Source organism: Urocitellus parryii, chromosome 3 (genome assembly GCF_045843805.1).
Source record: "Urocitellus parryii isolate mUroPar1 chromosome 3, mUroPar1.hap1, whole genome shotgun sequence".
Lineage (NCBI taxonomy): Eukaryota > Metazoa > Chordata > Mammalia > Rodentia > Sciuridae > Urocitellus > Urocitellus parryii.
The window spans coordinates 183,886,147-183,907,853 of record NC_135533.1 but is presented as its reverse complement, the minus strand read 5'-3'; the positions used below and the strand labels follow the sequence as shown (position 1 = coordinate 183,907,853).

The 21,707-nt window shown below is 33.0% G+C and overlaps 1 protein-coding gene across 2 annotated transcripts in view; it reads left to right on the top strand.

The window, feature by feature from the left end:
• The window catches only part of Ngly1 (N-glycanase 1), a 51,258-nt gene extending 29,835 nt beyond the window's left edge, over positions 1-21,423 (top strand). The window contains exons 5-12 of one of the 2 annotated variants that reach the window (XM_026406103.2): positions 1,699-1,921; positions 4,384-4,505; positions 5,610-5,755; positions 7,083-7,193; positions 8,409-8,573; positions 12,585-12,770; positions 19,935-20,112; positions 20,513-21,423. In XM_026406103.2, coding sequence (XP_026261888.1) covers positions 1,699-1,921; positions 4,384-4,505; positions 5,610-5,755; positions 7,083-7,193; positions 8,409-8,573; positions 12,585-12,770; positions 19,935-20,112; positions 20,513-20,688 — 1,307 coding nt within the window. In that variant the 3' untranslated portion in view covers positions 20,689-21,423. The remainder of the gene's footprint in view (positions 1-1,698; positions 1,922-4,383; positions 4,506-5,609; positions 5,756-7,082; positions 7,194-8,408; positions 8,574-12,584; positions 12,771-19,934; positions 20,113-20,512) is intronic. The other variant, XM_026406111.2, reaches the window with a different exon arrangement.
• Positions 21,424-21,707: the final 284 nt, after the last annotated feature.

Here is a 21,707-nt window from a genome sequence, read left to right as displayed (position 1 = left end):
AAGCTTTCCATTCTCTAAATAATGTCTTCACAGGATTTATCATCTAAATCAGACCTCCCTTTAATACTTATTATCTCTTAGATGCCTGAGTGATTATTCTGTAGATCCATTTTTCAGAGCTGCTATTAAGAATATTATTTAACCTAACCAAGTAATACTGACTCTCAAGTGGTCCTGACTTTGGGAATCATACTTCCCAGAAATACAAATATACTGTCTTCTTTCTTTTCTTTTCCTGTCTTGATAATACCTATTTAGGGAACAATATCAATTCAAAATAATATCTTGAGACTTTTCTGTTACATTGTTCATTCAGATATGTACTGAGCATCTCATGTAGCAAGCACAGTTCTAGGTGTTGGGTACATAGCAGAGAATGAAACAGAGGACCTGCTATCATGGGGAGAAATAGCCAAAGGGAAATAAACCAACAACTTAAGTATTTCAAGTAGTAATGAGTGCTGGGAAAATAAGTCAGGATAACAGAAAGCAGAGTGAGTAACTAGGAAGAATGTTGTTTGGTATAGAATTATCAGGGAAATTCTTTCTGAATAGCAGTGATTTCCCTTTCCAAGAGAGAGCAGTAACAAAGGGGCCCACTGAGGTGAGAATGAGTTTGGCACATTTGAGAGATGGCAAGGGAAGAAGGGAGGGTGGGCATTGTGGCTGTAGAATGAGCAAGACAGATGAGAGAGTATATCAATTTCCTATGGCTTACTACAACAGATTACCAGAAACTTGATGAATTTTAAAAAACAAATTTATTCTCATAATTATGGGTGCCAGAAGTTTAAAAATTGGTATCACAGGGCAAAATCAGTGTCAGCAGAGCCATGCTCCTTCCACAAGGTAGAATCCTTTCTTTACCTTTTCTAGCTTCTGGTTACTACTGGTAATCCTTGGTTTGTGGCTACATCGCTCCAGTATTCACAGCCAGCATCTTCAGAAAGCTCTCTGCCCCATCTTCACATTGCCTTTCTCTTCTGTGTGTAAAATCTTCTGCTTTCCCCTTATGAGGATACATGTGGTTGCATTAGGGTCCATCCATATGTTCCAGGATAATATCTGTGGTGAAGATCCTTAATTTCATTACATCTGCAGTTTTCCCCCCATATAAAGTAACTATATAGGCTCCAGGGATTAGGATGTGAACATCTTTTGAGGGTCTGTATTTTAGCCTACTACAGAAGGTGAGCTGGAAAAACAAGGATAGAAATTTTGAATTTTATTCTGAATGAAGTGGAAGAAAACCAGTTTATGGGTTTTTGAGTGACGTGATCTGGCTTTTCTCCCCACTCTGGTTCTGGAGATGGAACCCAGAACCTTGAGCTTGCTAGGCAAGTGCTTATCACTGAGCTATGCCCTGACCCTGGCTTACATTTTTAATATGCTCATTCTGTCTGCTAAATGTAGGGACTAGACTGAAGAAGAGGATGGCAGTACTTTTTTTCTAAAAGTTTGTTTGTAATGAAACTAACTCATTTATAGATTCCTCATGGAAAACTTCCATATTATACAGGAACTCTCAGTTGGTCCCATTCTTCTATAGATGACAGCTGTTATTTTATAACATGTTCTTGTTCATGTCTTGTGTATTCATACATGTAAATAATTACCTATAAAAATAAATTGGGGTTTACATAAAATTTTTAGATTTTCTCAGCTTTAGATCTTACTTGGTTCTCTCTAACTTCTCAGGTACTAATATAAGCGATGAGGATTTTCTTTTGCTGGAGCTTTTGCACTGGTTCAAGGAGGAATTTTTTCACTGGGTGAATAATATTGTGTGCAGCAAATGTGGTGGACAGACTAGATCTAGAAATAAATCATTATTGCCCAATGATGATGAACTGAAGTGGGGTGCAAAGAACGTAGAAGATCATTACTGTGATACATGCCAGCTCAGCAATCGATTTCCAAGGTGGGTACCTAGAAAATAAAATCGGAATAATCTCTTAATAAAATAGTTAGAAGTGAATTTTTATTAAATGAACTTTTTAATCTTTTTATTAATTATTAGAAATATATGTCTCTGGAACAGAGGTCTGCAAACTAACTTGCAGGCTAAATCTAGCCCACATCCTGGTTTTGTAAATAAAGTTTTAGTGGAACATAGCCATGCTGATTCATTTACTTATAGTCTGTTTTCAGGCTGCAACAATTGAATATTGATGATAGACCATATATATGACCTGCAAAGTCCAAAATATCTACCGTCTGTCCTTTCATAGGAAGTTTGTTGTATCTTGCTCTAGATTTTGAATTTTGAGTGTTAGTGAAAGAAGTATTTTTAATCCTGTAAATCTTGTACTTTTAATATATAATTTTACTTTTCAGATAACTAATACTGATATCAAATAACAATACTAATAATTCTGATCATTGTGATGGTAAATATAATATGCTATATATGCTGTACTTAATCATCAAATAATAATATGGAAGGTAAAAGTATATAATAAATTGTGATCATATTTTCTTAACAAAGAAAATTTTGTTTTAATTAGAAATTTCTTCCACCCAACCTCAGCTACTCCTTATGGCTCTAAATTTTAAACTACGGAAGTTTTATTGTTGCATTAACTTTTTCCATCCTTTAATATATAAATGTACATATATTTTATGTATCAGATTTTCTTATATCAGACTTTCTTAATTGATACTATTTAAAAAATTTGGTTGTATTATCAGGCAAGAAAAGATACCATGTTTTTGAAGTAGTGAATTTTGGGAGCTTAGGGGCTCATTTCTGTATCTAATTTGGAACCAGCTCTATGTTATCAGAATCTAATAACCAATAATTATCTAAAATTAGTGTTATTTCATCAGTTAGCATTTATTTGCATAGCCCCTTTATAGAGATTAGTAGAGTTACGTGTGTGTATGTGTGTATATCTGTATGTAATATGTATGTATGTGTGTGTGTGTGTGTGTGTGTGTGTGTATATAATTGAATCCTCTTCATAAACTATTTCTAGGCAGTTAGATTTAAATTAATAATGCTGTGTGTGGGATGGCAAAGACTAGCATAGATATTTATGCAAAGTGTTATTTTTCTTTCTGATTTTTTGCTTGTTTCAATGCTAGCTGGTCTTTATAGAGCTTGAATAATAAATGCTTTTGTTTTTGCAGTGCTGGGATTAAACCTCAGGACCTCAAGCATGCTAGTCAAGCATTCTACCACTGAACTATATCCTCAGCCCTAAACACTATTAATTAAAAGCCAGTCTTGTCTTTTTGGTGCTAGGGACTGAACCCAGGGCCTTGTGCCTGCTAAGCATGAGCTCTGCCACAGGGCCCTTAATCTGATCCACTTGACTTTGGCAGCAGTAGTGTATATAGAAGATGGAGACATATGATGCTCTAATTCTGTTATTACCCCTTGATGTAAATTTATACTTTATTTCAATTACTTAATTACCTAAGTTCTAAATCCATTTAATGTAGCATCAGTTTAATAAACTTATTATTACAGAGCCAGTCCATTCATGCCACTGTTTCCTTTACTTCCCAGGCTCATGGCTGACATCTCTGCTCAGCTCGGGTACTTGTACCTGCTTAGCTGCATCAGCTCAAACTCCTTCTCAAAACAATATGCAAAATTTGATGTTCTCAAAGTACCATTTTTTTAAATATTTATTTTTTAGTTGTAGTTGTCATTTTTATGTGGTGCTGCGGATCGAACCCAGGGCCTCCCAATTGCTAGACAAGCACTCTACCACTGAGCCACAACCCAACCCTGAAAGTACCATTCTTATGATGCTTTTATAATTTTTTAAAAGAATGCTTTTAAAATTTTTAAAATTAAAAATACTTTCAAATTAACAAGATACTAAATACTTCAGAAGAGTAACATCATAGTCAATATCATTAGAAAGAAAAATACCTTTTTAAGTTAAACTAAGCTGAAATCCTATCCTCACTGAGTAGTTATTTACCTTTTAAACACAACAAGCTAATTATATCACTTGCTAGAGTAATGTTTAATACCTTAAGCAGATTTCCTAGAGAATCTGCATGTACAAATCTTATCTTTCTTAGCCCAGTTCAAATAGAAGCTCTCTTCCACAACCACGCTTCCATAATGTCAAGTCTGACCTTTTGTATGTTTTTTATCACATTCTGCTGTATAATAAAATTATTCATGTTAATTTCTTCTTTCTCTTAGGATTGTAAACACCTTAAAGGAAATATCACTGTTAAATCATTTTTCACCAAAGATTCTAGCACAGTGTCTTATATACTCCAGGCTCTTTAATCAATATTTTAAAATAAGAAATTAAGAAACATGATTAATGTTTAGCATAGAGGTAATATAAATTATTTTGAAATCCTGGTTTTGATAACTCAAAGCTGTTTTTCTTTCTTGTTGTTTTACACCAGGTATAATGATCCCGAGAAACTTTTGGAAACAAGATGTGGACGGTGTGGCGAGTGGGCCAATTGTTTTACACTGTGCTGTCGAGCTTTAGGATTTGAAGCTCGTTATGTTTGGGATTACACAGGTACAGATTGTGGTATAAGAGTGGAAGTAGGGTTTTGTAGATTCACTTTTCAGGATTTCAGTCTGAGCCCATCATTTTTTTACTCTCGGGCCTCGTTATTCTGAGCTTCCATTTGCCTTTTGTAAAATCACAGCAATACCAACCTTATAAGTTTTTTTTTTAAAGGAATCACAAGATTTTTGTAATATTCTTAGCATGTATACAAGTCTTTTATATGGACATGTACTTTGTACTCTAAATATTATTTTATTAAAACTTTACCATAGCATTTATAATAATGCTATTTCTGTATAGTAATGTGCTATAAAAATCTTTTTCAGAGGGATTACTATAAATGATTTAGTAAATAAATTATAGTATACAAAAATAATATAAGAAAAGCCATGTATTTGTATTGTCTTTGTTTAGAAATGATTCATTGTCTACATGTTAAAAATTTGTCGTCTTTGTTTAGAGTTTTACTTGTGTTTCCATTGATTTCTTGACTCAAGTGAAACCCTCAGTTGATGGTTCTTCTCTTACAGTCAAATACAGAGAGCATCACTATCAGGAGATCCTGTTAGACCTTCTGGTTCTGAGTCTTAGGGTCCAGAGAGAGACTACAAATTGAAAAGTAGTATTAATTTCTTTTTTCTTAGTACTGGGGGTTGAACCCAGGAGGAGTGCTCTACCACTGAGCTGTGTGTTCCCAGTACTTTTTACTCTTTATTTTGAGACAGGGTCTTCCTAAGATGCCCAACCTGGACTTAAATTGTGATCATCCTGCATCAGCCTCCCAAGTCACTGGGATTTTAGGCGTACATTACTGCACCCAGCTAAGCCGGATGTTTTTGATGCTATTGTTTAATACATTTTTCTTCTTTAGAGTTACAACACACATTTTTAATTAAAACTAAAACCGTATGGGAATATTTCAGCAATGTTTTCAAGGATTTTAAAGAGAAAGAGAAATTAACCCAAGTATGCTCATTCATAACTAAAATTTAGAATATTAATTTTCATTACATAATTTGTAGGAGTTTGAATATAGTTACTGGAAGTTGTTCTGATTTTATAAATTTCATTTTATTTCCTTATTTTTGTTCTCTTGTCTCACTTGAGTAGACCATGTTTGGACAGAAGTCTTTTCTCCTTCTCAGCAGCGGTGGCTGCACTGTGATGCATGTGAAGATGTCTGTGACAAACCACTCCTTTATGAAATAGGATGGGGCAAGAAGCTTTCCTATGTCATAGCATTTTCTAAAGATGAGGTAGGGCATGTGAGAAAATTATTTGTCAAGAAAAATATATATATATTGACAGTTTAATATCATATAATCAGCTGCATATATTTAAAGTGTATAATTTAGTACATTTTTGTCATTTGTATTCACCCATAAAAATCATTATTACAATCAATATTCCACTGTGTAGATGCACCATAATTTGTTTATCCATTTACCTATAGATAGATATTTGGGCAATTTCGAGTTTTTGGTATTTTAAATTATGCTGCTGAGAACACTTATGTATACAAGTCTTTTTATGGACATGTACTTTTCTCTTTGCTTAATGCCTGGGAGTGGAATGACTGAATCATGGTAGGTATACATATAACTTTTTAGAAAACTGCTGACTGTTTTCCAAAGTGATTACACCATTTTACATGCTTACCAGCAGTATGTGAGAATTCCCAGTTTTCCACATCCTTGCTAATTTTTAGTATGGTTTAACCTTTTAATTTTAGTCCTTTTAGCAGATACATGTAGCAATATATTATTATGCTTATACTTTTCTAATGACAAATATTATTTAACATCTTTTTATGTATTTATTTGCCATCTGTATGTCCCCTTTGCTTGTTTGTTTTCCATTAATGAGATCTTACTATTGTGTTTTGAGAGTTTGTCATATATTCTTAAATAAGTCCTTTATCAGATGTGTTTCACAAAGGTTTTTCTGTCTGTAACTTTTCATGTTCTTTTGAAGAAGGAAATGAGAAGAAATCAATGAAGTCCAATCTACCTATAGATTTTGCCTTTTTGATGTGGCTAAGAAATTTTTGCCTAGCTAGCTCAAGGTCATGATTTTCTCTCATTTTCTTTTAAAAATTTTATATTTATAGTTTTGCATTTAGTGTGTGATCCATTTTGAATTAATTTTTGCATATGGTCCAAGGTATAGGTTGATATTCATTTTCAGTATGCAAATAGTGAATTATTGTAATATCATTTGTTAAAAGACTTCTTTTTGCATTGAATTGTCATTTCACATTTGTCAAAAATCAGTTGATTCGTAATATAAATTCGATATGATAAAAATGAAAATTTGTTTAGTATTGTGGAATCAGCTTTGTACATAAATCCTGGCTAATATTCTGAAAATTTCATCTTTTAATGTTGGAATAAACCTGTACTTCTTGGAAGTACACATGTGCAGAAAAAAAAAATTTTTCTTCACTTTCCTTCATGGGTTTTTAAATCTTAAAGGATAATATTTTAAAAATTGTATTTAAGAATCATGCATCCTAAATGTTTATCAAATGAAAATAGATGATTATAATCTTTTAAAATATTTATAGTCTATAATTTATTTCAGGTAGTTGATGTCACTTGGAGATATTCTTGTAAACATGAGGAGGTGATCTCCAGAAGAACTGAGATTAAAGAAGAATTACTTCGAGAAACTATTAATGGAATTAATAAGCAGGTATGTGATGGTTATTTGTCATTTTTTGAAAGAACATTATAAATTTTTTATGTAATCAAGAATAACCATATTTTAACCCACTGAAATGTTTAAAATTATAGCATTATTTTGCAAGTATGAATATTTTAATATGTTAAATGTCTTTTTGTTCATTGAAAATTTTGAAGACTCACTGAAAATATGGGTTTTATATTTTTAGATTGAATTGTGAAGGTCAGTGAAACAATTTTAATATTTGTCATACTTGACATAAAAGTATATTGTTTATGAAAGCAGCATGCCTTTATAATAATATATACTTAACGTTTATTTATGTATGTATATACATATAAATACATTCATGTACGAAAGTTTCTGAAATAAGGCCAGGAAATCACTATGACTGTTTCTGAGGAGAGGAAGAACTATCATCTCTTTGGTAGTGTTGAAATTTTAAATTTTGTTTTTTTTTTTTCATAATTTAAAAATAAATAAATTTGCTCTGGCTAGCAACTAGAATAGGGCAGATAACCTTAATCCATTCATTGATTGGCCTTCACAGTTAAGTTTCGGTCCATTTTAATTTGATCTTCTAAGAATTCTCTTTCCATTTGCTCTTAATTCTCTGTAGTCCTTTAGAGATCCTACCCTGAAAACTTGGAGTATTTTTTAGAGCCCCTTGTCTCAGAAGACTCTGAACACCAATTTATTTTCTTCATTGCACTTTGATTTTGCTGAGAATTTTGCTTTGGTCTTCAGCACTTATGTCCCCATTTTGTACTTCACTTCCAGGCTGAATGAACCTCAATTCATTTTTTCCCTTGGGATCTTGAGTTCTCAGGTTCTGGCTGCCTTGGTAGCTTTCTGTTGCATCCAAACAGGTGTTTTATATGTAAGTGTCAGTGTGTTTCCCTAGCATTTCTTCAAAAGACAGTTGGTATAACATAAGCTAATCCATCACAGCCAGAAGCAGAAGGTGCTACCTCCATTTTAAATCTAAACTAACAGAGGTTGTGGTGAGTTAGAAGTAGGTGTTAAATGATTTCTCAACATAAAATTTATAAAATTAAGTTTTCCAGTTTCCTTTTTATTTTCCAAATACTATATGTATGGAAATAACATTGGTTACATTTTTCAAGACCTCTTAAAATGCAAATATTTTAAGTATATTCTTGCTTGGAGATGGACTTCTACATTTCCCTAATCTTAACTTTGTTTTTTAAACATTAATTACAGAGGCAACTATCTTTATCAGAAAACAGAAGAAAAGAACTTCTCCACAGGATTATTGTGGAGCTTGTTGAGTTTATATCTCCCAAAACTCCTAAACCTGGAGAACTTGGTGGAAGAATATCTGGGTCAGTGGCTTGGAGAGTAGCACGAGGCGAAATGGGTCTAGAGGTATTTAATTTTTTCTAAAATAATAATCTTTTTACTTTCCTGCTTCCTGTAGTGTGCTTACAGACAAAATAGATTGGTAATGATCTTTCAGTTAACTTTGCAAAGTAATTATTTAGAAATGCAACATTTGACAAAAACCACTAATTGTATAATCACATAAAAAGCAAAGCATTTTAAAACGGAATTTTTGTATTGTTTACCTTTTTAATGTTTTTAGTGTAGGACAACTTATACTAAAGAACATACAGAAAAAACTGTATTATGCTACTTCACAAATTTAGCATCCATGTAACCACTAACCAGAATAGGTAGTAGAATACCAGAACCCTAGAAGTAAGGATGAATTCTTTCCCAGTCACTTCCCCCCCTAAAAGTAATTGTCATCCTGGCTTGTAACATCATATTTTAGTTTTGCCTGTTATTGTGCTTTATATAAATGGAATCTTGTAGTATGTACTCTTTCTATATAGCTTTTTCCACACAATATTATGTTGTTCTGTAAGATTCATACATGTTACAGTGATACAGTATTCGTTCTCATTGCTATATAATATTCCATTGTGTGTTTTAATTTATCTGTTTCACTGCTAATGGGCATTTGGACTTGGGACTTGGATGTTAAAAATTGTTTTGCTGCCAACATTTATATAAGTGTTTTCATTGAGTACATTTATGCATTTCTGCTGGATATATACCAGGAATGGAACTGCTAGGTAATAGAGTATTAGTGTGAACACTTATACTTAGTTCATACTGCTAACCAATTTTTCCAAAGTGGTTGTGCCACTTGAATGTAAACTAGTAAGTACTAGCAGTATGAAAGATTTTTTCCACATCTTTACTGACACTTAGTATTGTTTACCTTATTCAGTTTAGCAGTTATGGTATATAGTACCATTGCAGTTTTAATTTGTATTTTGGTGATGATTAATGAAAATGCATGCTGATTCTTAACATTTCTTGATATCTTTTGTGACATGCCCATTCAAATCTTTTAAAATAATATTGTAGTGCATTTAAAGGAATCCTGTTTTACTTTTTGTTTCTCCCCTAAGAAAGCTTTATAAAGCACAGTGGGGAAAATATAGAATTTGGGTAATTCAGATAATGAAAGTGTATGTTTCTTAATACATGTTTGAATATATCTGGTATTAGCAAAAAATTATTGTTGCTGTAATGACTTGAATTATCAAACTTTTGGATTATCATTTGATTAATCTTGAAAAATTAAATAATTAACAATGGAAATTTAATTGGTTAGGTTCTATAGTCATACACCAGGTGAAAGACAATGTGCTAGATTCTGTAATGAACATTAAGAAAGTACAATGGGTTATCTCTTGCCATAGGAAGTTAAATCACTGGAGAGTATTTAATATAAATATCTAGGAAGCTACATAATGAAAAATATGAAAGGAAAATAACCCGTCACATGTTAAGATAAACAATTCTAAACAAATTAAAGTTTTATGTTCACTTTCTCTAAATTTGCTATTGTTACAATTCTTTTAATGAAGGAATACGTCCAAAAGGAGTGATCATCCCCAATAAATTTTATGTTTGCTTTTTTTTAATGTCTGCTTTTTAATTTGTCCCATCATCTGTAGCAGGCAGTTAGAAGTATTGGTTCAGCCCTAGAATTACAAAACTAAACTCGACAAATAATTCAGATTTACTGCTGATGCAGTGCAAGTTACAAGTATAAATCTAAATGAAGCCACTTAAAAAGAGCTAATTTAATTCACAGCTGTGTTCACTTTAAAACATGGATATTATTTGGGTCTCCATTTCTTTTTCTTTTCTTTTTTTTTTTTTTTAGTGGATCTGTGTGCTTTTTCTTGAAAGGCACATTAAGTTGATTAAATTTTAAAAATATAAATTGTGTCATATATCCAGATTGTTTTCCCTTTTGAAAGTTTTTAGAATTTCTCAATTGCTGAGGAGCCATCTTAGTGCCATGGATTAAAATAATAATAATGTTTTCCCCTTTAGAAACAAATGTTTTATAAGGGCATAGAAAAATATTAATCCTAAACCATTTTAGGAACTAAATCTTAGAATCATTTGGAAAAATTTCCAGGAAGCAAAGGTTTAATCTTAGATTAAAAACATTTTATGAAGTGTGTTACTTTTACCCCACAATGCTTTGAGTAGTTGTGTACCCGTATGCAGCTATGTTCAGTTATATACATTTTTTTTTGCCTTTAGTGATTATTATAATTTATAAAATAGTAGATAGTCCTTCTAAATTTTATTTTCATTTGGTTTGTATCAGCACCCTGAAATGTATTTTATAAAGATGAGAAGAGGGTCTGGGGATATGGCTCAGTGACAGAGCTCTTCCCTGCATGCTTGAGGTCCTGGGTTCAATCTACAGCACTGCAAAAGAAAAGAAGAAAAAATTGGAAAGTGTTGTTACATGCTCATTGTGACTTGTATGTAGTATACTAACTAAATCATAATTATAAAATAAATTCCCCCAAATAATAAATTACCTGTTTACCTTTATGGCAGCAATATTTAGGTTCTACTAGAGAGTTTTCTTTTCTTTCATACATTTAATGTTACTGTTTTCAAATTCTGACAGTGATGTTGATATATATAGAGAGTTTAATAGATATATATCTCTCTACTTGTGTTTAAGATCTTTTACATTGTGCTCAGGTTTTGTGTACATTTGATGTTTTTCTGTTTTTTTAATACCTAGTGCCCAGAATTAAAAAAAAAAAAAAATCTTGCCTCCTTTCCTGGTCAGTTAGTAAACATTATAGCAAGATTTTGACATAGATTATCTCAACAATGGATGATTTTGTTTTCTGGGAACCCTTTAGCATTATCTAAAGACACTTTAGTTGTCACAATTTGAGGGAGATGTCTGTCACTGGCAACTAGTGAATAGACGCCTAGGATGTTTAGCAACCTGCCCTGCACAGGACAGACCTTGATACAAAGAATATCTGACCCAGAATGCTGTTTGTCTTTGAAATGTTAGAGTAACTCAGTGGTTTCAGGAAGCAGGGGTTATTTTAAATTATTCAAACATGGATTTATTTTGGAATAGAACACAAATTGCCAGTAATTTTAAGGTAAAACTTGAACTTTTATAGTAATTTCACACATTAAGAAGACTACTTTAGGGCTGAGGCTGGGGCTCAGTGGTAGAGCACATGCCTAGCATGCGTGAGGCACTGGGTTCGATCCTCAGCACCACATAAAAATAAAATAATAAAATAAAGATATTTTTCCCACCTATAACTAAAAAATAAAATATTTTAAAAAAGAAAAAGACTACTTTAAGCCTTACTTCTCAGACATTCTCCTACCTTAGAGTATCAGGAGCGGAAACTGATGAAGTAGCTTTAGGTTGAGACCTAAAGAATGAGAAAGAATATCAGCCTAGACAGGAAGCTACATGTGCCAAGGCTCTGAGGTAAGAACAGCCAGACCTTTTTGAGGAACTGAAGGTAGAGTAATGTGATGGGAGCCTAGAAACAAGGAAGAGTAACATGAGATTTCACTGGAGAAGTTGGACAGGTGGACAGGGATAGAACACATGGATAAGTCTTGGTGGTGAGCTTAGAGTTTAACGACTGCATGAAATCAGTGAAGTGAGTTAAGCAATAGAGACATAACCCAGTTTATAATTTTTTAAAAAATCACTTTCATCACTTTCAACATGGATAGAAGAGTTAAGAGTTGAAAGCTAGAAGTCAGTTTTCAGAGATTTTTGGAGTGATCCAAGTAATAGATGGTAGTTCTGGAGGTGGAAAGGGAGAATAATGAATGAATTTAGATCACAAATCATAAAAATTAAGGCAGAGCTCATTGTTTTTTCTCTAGTAATGTTTGTTGTTATATCAGCAGTCATACTCATATTTAACCTATATAATTTAACCAATTTGAATTTTCCATTGGCACAAATTTTTTTTTCCTTTTCAAGTTGAAGAAATCTCTTATTTCTAGACAGTAGCTCCTCTAATGTTGAAAAACTAATTCTGCTTTCTTTTTAAGAGAAAGGAAGCCCTGTTCATTCCCTCTGAAAGTGAGAAGATTTCTAAACAACTCCACCTTTGTTACAATATTGTGAAAGATCATTATGTTCGAGTTTCAAATAACAATCAAACCATTTCTGGATGGGAGAATGGTGTGTGGAAAATGGAATCCATATTCAGAAAAGTTGAAACAGACTGGAACATGGTAACTTAATACATGAAATTATTTAAAACTTTTGTCATTGTTTAAATATAGATTGACTTCATTTTTTAGTTGTGTATAATGGTAAAACTGATATGTCAAAATTGTTTTTAGTACTTCTTTAACTTAAGAAACAAAGTCCTGTTTCTAATGTGTAATCAAAAGTACACTAGGAATTCTTGCATTTATATCAAGAAAATATCCATTTTCATCAAAGAGGCTAAATTTCTTTCATGGGAAACAGTCATCAGTTCATGTGATTGTCTTGCTTGAATACATAAAGTGTATTGCTGTTTGATTCCTTCACAGATGTATGTTACATTAGGAATTGTAGTAGATTTAGTCCAAATGTCCAGGAAGCTACATCTAACAAACTTTCATTACGTAAAAATGAGAATGAGTAAGCAACAGTATTGGTTATTTTTTTCTCTGTGTCTTAAAAAAATTGAATAAAAGGGGGCTCAGACCATAGTAGTTCTTATAATATTAGATTGCACATTATTATCTCATTATCAGTAACAAGAGGCTTTGCCTTTAAATATCCCTACACCTTAGAAGCATTCCATAAACAAACTCTGAGCTACTCAAGTGACCCTAATAGATCTGAGCATATTATTGATAAATTTTCATAGGAGCCAATTAACTTATGAGGAGCTTTTAAAGTTAACTTGCTAAGATATTTAAACAGGAGGGAAATTATTCATTTGTAAGATGTATTGAGTAAATTTAAAAAGTGAGTCACAGATGACGGGCTGCTGGTGTTTATGAATATTACTGTATGCTGTCACTGTAGTAGGCATTAATCAGATACAAAAGATACAGAAATAAGGTTCCTACTTTCTTTTTTCCCCCAATCATAAGATTTTGTTATAAAACTTATGTGGTACTTAACATATAAATATCCAGTTTAAATCACATTATATTTTAATAAAAGTAAGGAACTTTTTATACTAAAGTAAGAATAACAGGATTATTAAAATTCCAAATTTGGGGATTTTCTTCTTTTGCTAAAGAAGTACGTAAAAATTTTAAAATTTCCAGGTGTGTATATCTGTAGTTTATATAGTTAATGAGAGAATTAACATCTTTTGGAAGACTATCTTTAGCCTAAAAATCTCCTAATCAGAAAGCCAGGGTAGAAGTATTATATACTGCAAATCACTGTGTTGCTAACTGAACAACAATCATGCATTTCTTTTTAACCAACCATGTTAACAAGGAAAGTAATAGTGGAGAAAATAATGTTGTGTTGCAGAAGATATGATGTTCTGATAAACAGGGGGGCCCTGAGGCATATTTCTTTTCTGTCTTATATATTTATTTGTCCAAATCAAATATTTACTGAGTATGTAAATATTATTTGTGCCAGGCATTATTCTTAGTCACATGAATAATAAGATGAAGATACAGTTCCTGCCCTCACACTCTAACAGGGGAAACTGGAACGTAAGCATCCCTCTTCACCACCATGCAGAGTGCTATAATAAGAATAATCAGCACATTACTATGGAAACACAAAGGTGGAGCAATTAGCTCTGGCTATGGGAGTTGGGCGCAAAGCTACACAGAGCAGGCAACGTTTGAGCTGGATGCTGAAGGATGAGTAGGTGTTTGTTAAGCAAGGAAACAGCAGGAAAAAAGCATGAAGTACATAGCATGTTTTGAGATCTCTAAATAGAACACTGTGGCCAGAGAGAGAATATTATATTAAAAAAGAGTTAGATGATATAAATGAGATGCAAAGGCCATTAAGTGGAAAACAGACCCTTATTTGAAAAAAGCTAATGCCTTGATAATACTTTCATACAAGGCATCATTTCTTAAAACTTGAATGAATTCATTTCCACTTACAGTACTTCATATCAGTGAATAAAAATACTAGAATCTCATGAAGAGTGACAACCCAGAAGTAACAGACATCATCAAACTTGTATATTCCATTTAAAAATTGGTAGTTCTTTACTAGCATGTGTGCAGTTAGGAATTGTCTAGCTCTACATCTTTCCTCAGTAATCTCCAACCTCATATCATGACAGATCTCTTGTAGCCTACTCTTGGATTTTTAGAACAGATTTTTAACCCTCTCAAAGAGGTATTTTCCCAGAGTCATATGAAGTTGCTAAATTTTCTACTTGGCGAGTGTACTGTTCAGTGATACCTGAATTGAAAGGGATATAGAACACTAACTAAATCAAGGAGACCAGTATATTTTTGGGGGGGAGGCAAGTGATAATAGTACCTTAATAAATTAGGTTAGGATGTTAATAACTTCCTAACCAGTCTCCTTCATCTGCCTTGGTCCTTTCATATTTTTGGGGGGAGGCAAGTGATAGTACCTTAATAAATTAGGTTAGGATGTTAATAACTTCCTAACCAGTCTCCTTCATCTGCCTTGGTCCTTTCAATGATGTGCTTCATTCTGTGACTAGAGAAATGTTTTTAAAACCTAAATTGTTACTGAGTACTCTTAGGATAAGAAACATCTACAGGTCTCTTTTGGAGACTAGCTCCCTTCTGTGACCTTGCCTTGCTTTATGCTACCCATTCCTCTGTGCGTTGCAACTGTACTGTCCATCTTCTCCACAGAACCTCCTTTACTTCCCTTTTTAAATGACTAATTGACTCCTATCCTTAGAACCTCATTTAAACTTCATTCCAGTCCCAGCTAACTGAATCCATTTCACCCTTTATAGATTCATTGTACCATGAACCTCTCCTTCATGATATTTATTCAACAGATACATGTAAGAATAGACTATTTGTCTCTTTTTCCACTAAATATTTCTCAAGCAAAGACCTTACTTGTCATTTACTACCTTGTTACTTTTGTACTATGTATCAACTATAATCCTCATCCCTAATAAAAGATTAGTAAAGATTTTGATTGTAAGAAGGAATGAATGTATGTGGACTATAGATAGCCAATATTATTCATCATCCCTTGGTTGATCTTAGATACTTTTGACTTTTGAGGAGTTTTATCACTCTCTTTTTCACTAACATCATTTAGCACTTTTGGGTGCATGGCATTATGTCAAGAATTCATTAATTTAGTCGTTCAGCAAACATGCACCTGTCAAACATTGTGCTTGGCATGCAGGGAGGAATGACTAGAAGAAGCAAGTCTCAAGGTGTACATTGACTAATGAAAGACATGGGGACCAACTGTTGAGATTTATGGAGTAAGTGCTAGAAGAATATGAATCTGCATACGATGCTTAGGAAAAACAAAAGGAAAAGCTATTGAATTCCTGAGTCAGAGAAGTCCTTGGAGCAGGAATTATGTTTGAATTGCTTTTACAAGAGGAGAAAGAGAATTTCTCAGTATGAGTATAGAATGTAGAAGGAAGGTTTGGGGACATGAGAAATAGTATGTACAAAAGCACCGAGGTAAGAAACATCTGATACATTGGAAAAAGTAGGTAGTAGGGAATATGAAGGAGAATAGTGGGAAATGAGATTAGAGCAGTAAACAGTTGCCAGGTCCTAGGGATTTGATTAGTTGACAATTATGTAGTAGGAAACTATGGAAAGGTTTAGACAGGGGGGAGACATGATCACACTGGTGTTCCAGAGAAGTAATTCCAGAAACTATAAATGGAGCAAATCAGAAATACATAATAGATGTAATTATAGTGGGAACTGAAAAGTGGATTCATGTTTAATTTCAGTGATAAAATGGAAAAACCAAAAATAAGATTCATGAGCAATACCAGTTTACCAGCATTGAATTAAAATCCCTTGAAGTACAGCTGCTCTGCTGGATGTCTTGTAGGAATGACTGACTGCAGGGTGCCTGCTGTATAGTGAACTTAATTAGAGTGAATCTTAGCAACCTAAGCAGAATAATTTTAAGAGAGTACTGAAGAATGGCTTCAAACAGCGCACTAAAAACTAAACCTCCAGGAAATCATAGCAGCCTGATAATGTAGTAATCGGAAAATCTTTAAGCAAAGGTCTTCTGTATTCCACACAAAATACATAAAGAAGCTATATGCAAATTGTTCTCAGTCCCTAAAATGGTGATTACAGCCACAATCCAAAGGACAAATTCTGTTATACATTGTGAGTAGTATGATTTAGACCTTATATCACAGATATACTGGTCTTGTTCTCACCTACAAGTCACGTATGCATAACTTACAGATGCCAAAGAGGGGCAAGGGTGGGTCACTGGTGATGGGGTTGGGTGATATATAGAATTCCGTCTAGAAGGGACAAACTCCATAACTTCTGATTTTACTAACACTCTTAAAGTAAGATAGCAACACTTAACTCCTAAGTAGATCCGCAGATTGCAAACTGAGCATGTAGAACTGTACACAGTAAATTAAACCTGTGAATTTAAAAAATTAATAAGGCAAAAACTTGTCTATCAGATAGGAAGTTAGGATCAATCAACAATTATAAGAAATGATTTGTTCCCCTCTAGGCAAGATTAATATTTTTCCCTCTAAAATAAGTTATAGTCCCTGGTTTTATTGATATTTATCATATACGGACAAGACCATAATTGGAGGTTTTTATATAAATCCTATTATTTTGGCCTATTTTAAATTACCAAACTGAGTATCTTCTTCATCACTTCCTACCATCACCTCTACATAGTTTCTTTCAGTTGGTTAAAATGCTATAGACAGAATGTATTATGTTTAAAAAAAAGATGGATTTTCAGTCTTACCTCATTTTCTAGCATAAAAGATCTCTTCATTTGCTCACAGTATATTTGTATATTTAAACACTTAAGAATTCAATCATAAACTCCATTGCATCCTTTAACTTTTTAAGATCTTAAAAGCTAAAGCCTTTGGGACATAATTTAAGTCCTCAAACAAGCATTTATTTTAGGTGTGTTCAGGAGCTACCTATCACAACCTTTCAATTACAGTTATAAACACAGTTCTGACGTAGACCCATATGGTATAATTAAGGCAATTCTTGGAGTAAGCTAGAAATCTGAAGTTGACCTGATTTCAAACTATCACATATCCATACTTTTGGGGGGACATTCATAAACTACTGAGCTGTGAAGATACACAAGACCTAAAATTACATATTGAGACATAAATTTGAGTTTAGCTATTTCTGCCTTAGGATTACTTGCCCCAAATCTTCTGGTTTCATCCAACTCTTTCTTTCAGGAACTCCTTTGTTTGGCTCATCTTTTCCAAATAACCTCCTCTAGTAGCCAGTTCCTTGAAAGAGTAATAAAGCCATTGATAGTCCCTAGACAGATAGCCAGAAGTTTAGGGTTGGTGAAACCAGCAACTCTAAAGGAGCACTCATGTAGTACTGAGCCTCACATTCTCCTTACATACAGCTGTAAGAGGAACATATAGTAGGAACATGTCAGCATGACAGAGTGTTATAGTGGTGGCTCTGAATGTTAGGGGAGCAGTCGACAGTCCATACATCAGGTTTATCAACAATAACAGTTGGCTATACACTTGTGTAGTCTAAGAAGTTCAAGACCATTTTCCTTGGAGAGTGATTGTTCAGTTATATAATCTCTAACTTACTGATACTAAAAACTTTCGAATTAAATTAACCTGGTAGAAAACAGATATAGGTTGCCAAATAGAAACTAGAATGCTAGTAGTGATTTTTTTTTTAACCTGATGAGTAAAGACTAGAATATATAGTAAAATATTTCCATAGCAAGTGTATTTTATAATGGTACTTTCAAACATGTTTGCCTTAGAGCTAAAGAGAGTGTGGGTTAGGTGTCTCTAAAAGAATGGAGTTTAATTTGAATGTATACTGTGAAAATAAACAAATTACATTCAAATTTTTAATAATTAATATTTAATATTTCCTATGCTATATATACAAAACTTGTGCCTCCAGAGAGCCTAAAAATTGGTTAAATTAAACCAGACAAAAACACAGGTAGGGCTGGGGTTGTGGCTCAGTGGTAGAACACTTGCCTAGCATGTCATGAGGCACTGAGTTTTGAGTCTCAGCACCATATATAAATAAATGAATAAAATAAAGGTTCATCAACATCTAAAAAAAATTTTAAAAAACACATGTAGTAGTTATATTGAGGTAAGGAAGTACTGGCATTTCAAGGTGAGATGAAATTATGGAGAAATTTGAAAGCTAATAGTTTGGTCTTCAGGCAGAACCAGGTACTTGCTGGGTATTCTAGACCAGACGGATAACATGAAGACAACGACATTTTTAAAACATTTATTTTATCAGAGCACTTAGCATTGATCAGTATAGGTAGTTGTAGTAAGATGAATAAAATTTTAATATAGTGTAAGTAGGAAAGGTTTTTTTGTTGTTGTTTTTGAGACATTTTGAAGAAGTACATAGATTTTTGTGGGAAGGTAGACGTAATGGATAAATAAAGGAGTATAGATGAAATTATGAGATGGAATTAGCTGGAAGCATCCCATAGACTTGGATGCCTTAAATTGTGAACCTTTAATGTGGTAAGGAGTAGCCAAGCCCAGTGGTACATGTCTATAGTCCTAGCAACTCAGAGGCTAAGGCAGAAGGATCATAGGACAACCTCAGGAACTTAGGCCATAGCAATTTAGCAAGACACTGTCTTAAAAAATAAGAAGGGCCGAAGATATAACTTAGTGATAAAGGCCCCTGTGTTCAATCCCCAGAATCAAAAATAAAATGGTGAAGGGATATTGATGAAAGAACAGAGAGCTCACTGGAGAAGTGGGTGTGTTACCTGTTGAAATAGTAGTTAGCAATGGTAAGGTATCTCAATTTAGAGACTGGCCTGTCTCACTCTAGAAAAGTTTATGTGGTGTCTAGTCTTAGAAGATAAATTAAGGAATAATTACATTTAAAATAATCCTTCCTTTTAAAAGCGGTATTCATCATAAAGTTTATTTTAAATAGCTTAATTTAACTTCTTAATTTAAAAGACAATGATTTACCAAAATTTTATTATTATGTGGGCTTTAGAGCTGCACTTATAGGGCAACTGCATTCAGTTAACTATTCCAGACCAAAAGATGCTATAAAAAAAGCTGTAATAAAGTGGGAAAAAAATGTTATCAGGAAAAATAGTTTCAGTGGGGGAAAATTCGTTTTTAAATAACTGTACATTGTGCCTTGTGGCAATAAAAGACTTTCCACTGTTTTCTACACTATTTGATCATTTCTGAGAATTCCTTTTCTCCCCTCCCTACCTTATAGGTGTATTTAGCCCGAAAGGAAGGATCATCTTCTGCTTATGTTTCCTGGAAGTTTGAATGTGGGTCAGTTGGCCTAAAAGTGGATACCATTTCTATTAGAACAAGTAGTCAAACTTTCCAGACTGGAATAATAAAGTGGAAATTGCAGTCTGATACAGCTCAAGTAGACTTGACAGGCGGTAAGTAAGCATTTGACTGGAAAATTAATTATGAAGTGTTTATTTACCACTCTAAGACTGCTTGTATTTGTAGCTCTGACTTTTTCATACTGAAAGTTATTCATACTTTTGAGGCAAAAATGGTTTTTTTTAAAATAAAAACCTGTTTTTAAATCAAAATCAGTATCAGAAAGGCTGATGTTTTTTGTGGTTGAGCATAAATGCAAGAAGAAAAACTATTTCTTTGCTTCAAAGGATGCATTTCCCCCATAGAGAATAATATGCATTTGTTTTTTTTAAGGGTTGATTTTAGCCTACAAGTCACCCTATAGAAAATGCATTCTAAAACTATTTCTTCTATTTCTTTATGTCTGTAAAAATACCAAAAGCAAAGTGTTAATTTTTTTTCCCCCTCCAACAGATAAAAGTCTTCGCTCCTATCATGATTTTTCTGGTGCCACTGGAGTTATTTTGGAAGCAGAATTAAGCAGAGGAGATGGTGATGTTGCTTGGCAACATACCCAGCTGTTTAGACAAAGCTTAAATGACCATGAAGAAAATTGTTTGGAGATAATTATAAAATTCACTGACCTTTGAGAACCTGAATATTATAGAAAAGCTGGCAATAATCAAGAACTTACCATGGCCTAAAGTAGTCTGTTGATTCAGTGCATGCTTAATTGGCAATTTACTACCCTCTGCTAGCATATTTCTTTTGCTGGCTCTACATCATGTAACCCTTGTTAAAATATATCTTTATACTGTGGACCATAATGAAATCTTGAATTAAAAACTCCCTTCCATACGTGATTATAATTTGGCATAACATCTTGTGCCCCCATATAAGATTTTAATCTAAATAATGTAAGTATAGTTTTAAAAGTAAAATGATGGTATTCATGATTATATACTGTTCATGATTGTGATAAAATCTTGGGCTAAAAGTAATTTAACATTTTCTGATGAGCCATTAATTTCTTTATAAGTGGTTTGAATTAGATTTTCCTAAGGTTCTTAATTTTTAACAAATGTGAAAGTACAGTATGTCATAAGTTATATAATGCATGAAAATTTTTATGATTGTAAATATGTAGGCATTTAAGAAATAAAGTGAATTATTTTACCTTACATCTTTTTAGTAGTTACTTTGGCCAAATATAAATCTTTACTATGTATGCCAAACCTTGGAAGACACTTAATAGACATGAACTATGAGAGCATTTAACATTGGCAGCATGAATCAAATAAACATTGTAAATTCCATAATATGTGGACACTTAAATGCTTTACCTTTGAGTTGTATTTTTATCTACCTCATTGAATAAAATAATCTTGACTTTGAAACTTTGTAACTCTATTTTACAGTACTTATATACTATATGAAGTTTTTTCTAGATGTTCCATATGCCTCTCCAATTAAATGAACATTAATTAAGTACAATGTACAAAACATTGTGATAGTACTGTGGAGGAAGCAGTAGTGAAAAAGACACAGTCCCAGGCCTCCACATTCTTTTGTGATGTTCAGTAAAGTAAGTTCTCAACTCTTCATGCAGGAAAAGGCAGTGCTCAGAGATTTTTCATCCTATGCAACCTCAGTAGAGCATGATGTTATT